Here is a 3,797-nt window from a genome sequence, read left to right on the forward strand (position 1 = left end):
AGCGGGAGCGCCGCTGCGCTCCCAAGCGGCGCACTGTAGCAGTGCGCCACCGGGCCGGCCGCGTTTGAACTGTTTCTAATGTCTCAAATGAACATTCACATGGCTGGCATAGCATCTGTATTTCTGCTGAACTTTATAGGTGACTCGAATATGTGACCATTAATCTTAAATAAGAAAAAACACACATTTATTAGGCCATATTCTAAGTTCTACTGTCTTTTCGTAATATCTAATACTGTACCTCAAGAACAGAATAGTGTAGATAATATAGATAAGGTCTGAAGTCACACACCTGAAGTCAAATTACTTTTCCTATAATTTTTAGTAACTTTAATGTTCAGAATAGATCAGACATACTTTAAGAGATGGTTGGAGAGTACAAGTTACTTGGCTATGCTAATTATAGGTTGTTCCATAATATGTTTATGGCATTTATTTCCAATTTTAAAAAATATATTTCAATTTTTTTCACACTATATTTTTCAAAATGGAGAGAAAGAAAGAAGAATCATGATTTGGACCTCTTTTATAGTGCTGTTATCTGCATTTTACAGAAGAAAAACCCAAGGCTCAGATTTAATTAATACATCTAAGGCCAGGCAGAGACAGTGCCAGAATTGATTCATTTTGAATCCAAAGCCCTTTTCACATGTAGGTTGTCTCTTCACCTTGATAAAGCTACCTTGACCTTCAATTATTTGTATTAACATTGAAAATAATGAAAAGAGACATTTAATTAAGTTACTATCTTGTGGGTATTTTCGACTTTTGCTTCAACTAATTATTGAAGACACATGAATTATAGTCTTTTCTTTTCTGCAGATAAAAGTGTTAAATATACTTTAAACACAAATTTTGTGTCCTCGCCACTCCTTCTCCATCTCCAGTGGATATTAGTGCCTTGAAAGCCAACTACAATTTGTGAAAATGGGGTTAAAAACTCAGCCCAGCACCATCAGAATCAGGGTTTCATTGGCATTGAGAAGTTAAGAGATTTTTGCCATTTGTTTTAGAGATCGAATGATTCACCCTTTGTTCAGACTTCTGCTAATTAGTTGCCTCCAAAAATTTGAAAAGCTGTCTCAAAAAACCAGTGATTCCCACTATTTAGCAGAAAGCTCATGGGAGGAGAATTCTTCCTTCATTCTCAACTCCATACCAGGGGCTTCTCCCTAATTTTCTCTCCATATGGGTACTATGACTTTAATGCTTCACTCAGCCATGTCTGGATTCTGACAGGGCTAGGAAATGTGGACTAAGAGTAGGGTCCAGGGTGTCAAGGTTTTACCAGATAAGAGACACAGAGACATGGCAGCCAGGCAGGCTGTAAGGGCCGAGTGAGAGGTGTGAGTGTAGCAGTCTTCCAGTGTCTACTGAACCACAGGAGTAATAACAACAGCTAGCATTTATTAGTAGCTTACTGTATGTCAGATTCTATCCTGAACATTTTACATGCATTTTCAAGTCACCCTATAAAGTAGATATTATCATTCACTTCATTTAATAGATGAAAAACTGAGAGTCAGAGTTAAATAATTTTTCTGAGATCATACAATAGAAATGATGTCATTGCAGTGGACAAGAACACAGATAACATCACAATTCTCATTTACTGGTCCCAAAACCCTGTGACTCAGGACTTCAACTTTATGCTATACTGCCTTTCCCTCTGTATTGCCACTCTAGGCTCAAAAATATCCCCATATGTTACCACATCTGCCTTTAGAGTAATTTTCAGACAAAGGCAGGGGTGTTTGTGTGTGTGTGACTTACCACAGTAAAGTCCTGATATGGCTCTTCCTGCAATTATAAGTATATGAGATGGTCCCAATTTCGAAAACCCCATCAAGAGAGCTCCAACTAATGATAGAATGTTTGCTAACAACATGGCTTTGATTCTGAAATTTTAAAAGCAAGGATTGTAAATTCAGCATCGAAACTTAATAAAATTGCTTTCAGAGCATGTTGAGATTTTTACCTAAGAGCAATTATTTTAATTTTGCTTTAAAAGCTAGTTGGGGAATCTTAAACCATGATTGCTATTTGGACTCATCTGTGGACTAACGTATTAACATAAGTAACATTTATGATGAGAGAAACTGGGTTGCATACACCTGATCTCCATGTTTTGATGGAGATGATTCAATCACAGTGATAGCTAGTTTGTTTTAAAATAACACTTCTGACACTTTTTCAAACAGTTAACTAATTAAGTTTTCTACAAGTTGATTGTTTTAAAAAATTGGTGATAGCTAAATTCACTTCTGTGGTTGTAACCTAAAACCTGTTTCTTTCTTTTAATGGTACAGGGGTTTAGCTCATGTTGACAGAAAAAAAAACTTTCAAAATAAAATTTCCTTCAGTAAGAAATACATTAAAACATACTTTTTCTTTAAGCTTTATCACAGAAAATTATAATTATCATTTTAACATTCTATGCTAGCATATTTCCAGAATCTATGGATTAATGTCGACCAATATAAAATATATAATAAAGCTGACAATAACAACAAAAGCATCATTTTCAAAATTAATCATATGAAAATTGACAACATTTGCAGATATCTGATACTTTTATTCCAATGTGATAGGAAAGTGAGGTACACAAAAACCTTCTTCAATGTTAAGCTGATAATTATAAAGACAACAAAAAAATCTGAGTACAGGTATGAAAATGTTTGTGCCACAAAGAAATGTAAGCACCTTGTTATATTCTATTCCAGTGCTTTAAACTTTGATAGATGGGCTTTTCCTAAGTATCTTTAACACCAAACAGATTTTTTTTCTGGAGAGTAAAACTATGCAATCTTGTACTACAGTGATTGTCTAATAGCCATGTGAAAGGCTGAGTAATGTCCCCCAAGAGTTCACGTCCTAATCCTCAGGCCCTGTTAATGTCACCTCACATGGGAAAAGAGATTTTGCAGATGGGGTTAAGTTAAGGATCTTTAGATGGGGATATTATCTTGGATTATCCAAGTGAATGCAGTGATGTAATCACAAGTATCCTCTCGAGAGAAAGGCAGAAGAGGAGGAGGTGATGTGATGACAGAAGTAGAGACTGGAGTGATGTGCTTCAAAGAGGGACAAAGGGGCCACAAGTCAAGGACTATCAGTGGCCACTGCAAGTTGGAAAAGGGCAAGGAATGGTTTCTTCCCTCAGAGCCTCCAGAAGGAGCCAACTTGACTTTAGCCAAGTGAAACTGATTTTGAACTTCTGAGCTCCATAACTGTAAGGAAAATTTGTGTTGTTTTAAGTCACTAAATTGGTGGAAATTCATTACAGCAGGAATAGGAAACTAATATATGGAAATTATCATGCCTAAAGACAGGGGAAACAGACTGATTTAGCCCCAGAACTGCAGAGTAGAGAGACAGTTAGGGGTATTTTTCTCCTCAGATTACTATGTAATGCTTTTTCTCTATATAAGGAGAGAGGGCAAGCAAATTCAATAATTTTCCTTAAGAAGTTATTACCATCTAGCTAATAGTCTCTACTGCTGTGGGGGAAAGGGGTCATAAAAGATAAAAAGTCTTAAAAAAAATAGCGTGAAAGGATTTTTGATGCCAGATTGCCCTAAAGTCCCCCTTTCCTTCCACAAGACAATGGATGCTGGAGTACTTTATATAATTTAAAGGATTTTTAACTTCTGCTCAGATGTGAGAAATGGCCAAGAATAAATCATCTAAAAATACATGAAATGGAGTGAGTTCTAGTCAAGATGGTGGAATAGACGGTCTGCAGCATCACTCTCTCCCACAAATCTACCAAATTTACAGCTATAAAAATGTAACAT

General features: G+C 36.1%; 1 protein-coding gene across 3 annotated transcripts in view; it reads right to left on the reverse strand.

The window, feature by feature from the left end:
- Nucleotides 1–3,797, reverse strand: part of SLC2A2 (solute carrier family 2 (facilitated glucose transporter), member 2) — a 32,964-nt gene that overhangs the window by 13,928 nt on the left and 15,239 nt on the right. For 2 of the 3 annotated variants that reach the window (XM_008588128.1, XM_008588129.1), the window contains one exon: nucleotides 1,774–1,898. The exons of the other annotated variant lie outside the window; for it this stretch is intronic. In XM_008588128.1, coding sequence (XP_008586350.1) covers nucleotides 1,774–1,898 — 125 coding nt within the window. The remainder of the gene's footprint in view (nucleotides 1–1,773; nucleotides 1,899–3,797) is intronic. 3 annotated transcript variants of the gene reach the window in all.

Source organism: Galeopterus variegatus, unplaced genomic scaffold (genome assembly GCF_000696425.1).
Source record: "Galeopterus variegatus unplaced genomic scaffold, G_variegatus-3.0.2 Scaffold4679, whole genome shotgun sequence".
Taxonomy (NCBI): Eukaryota; Metazoa; Chordata; class Mammalia; order Dermoptera; family Cynocephalidae; genus Galeopterus; species Galeopterus variegatus.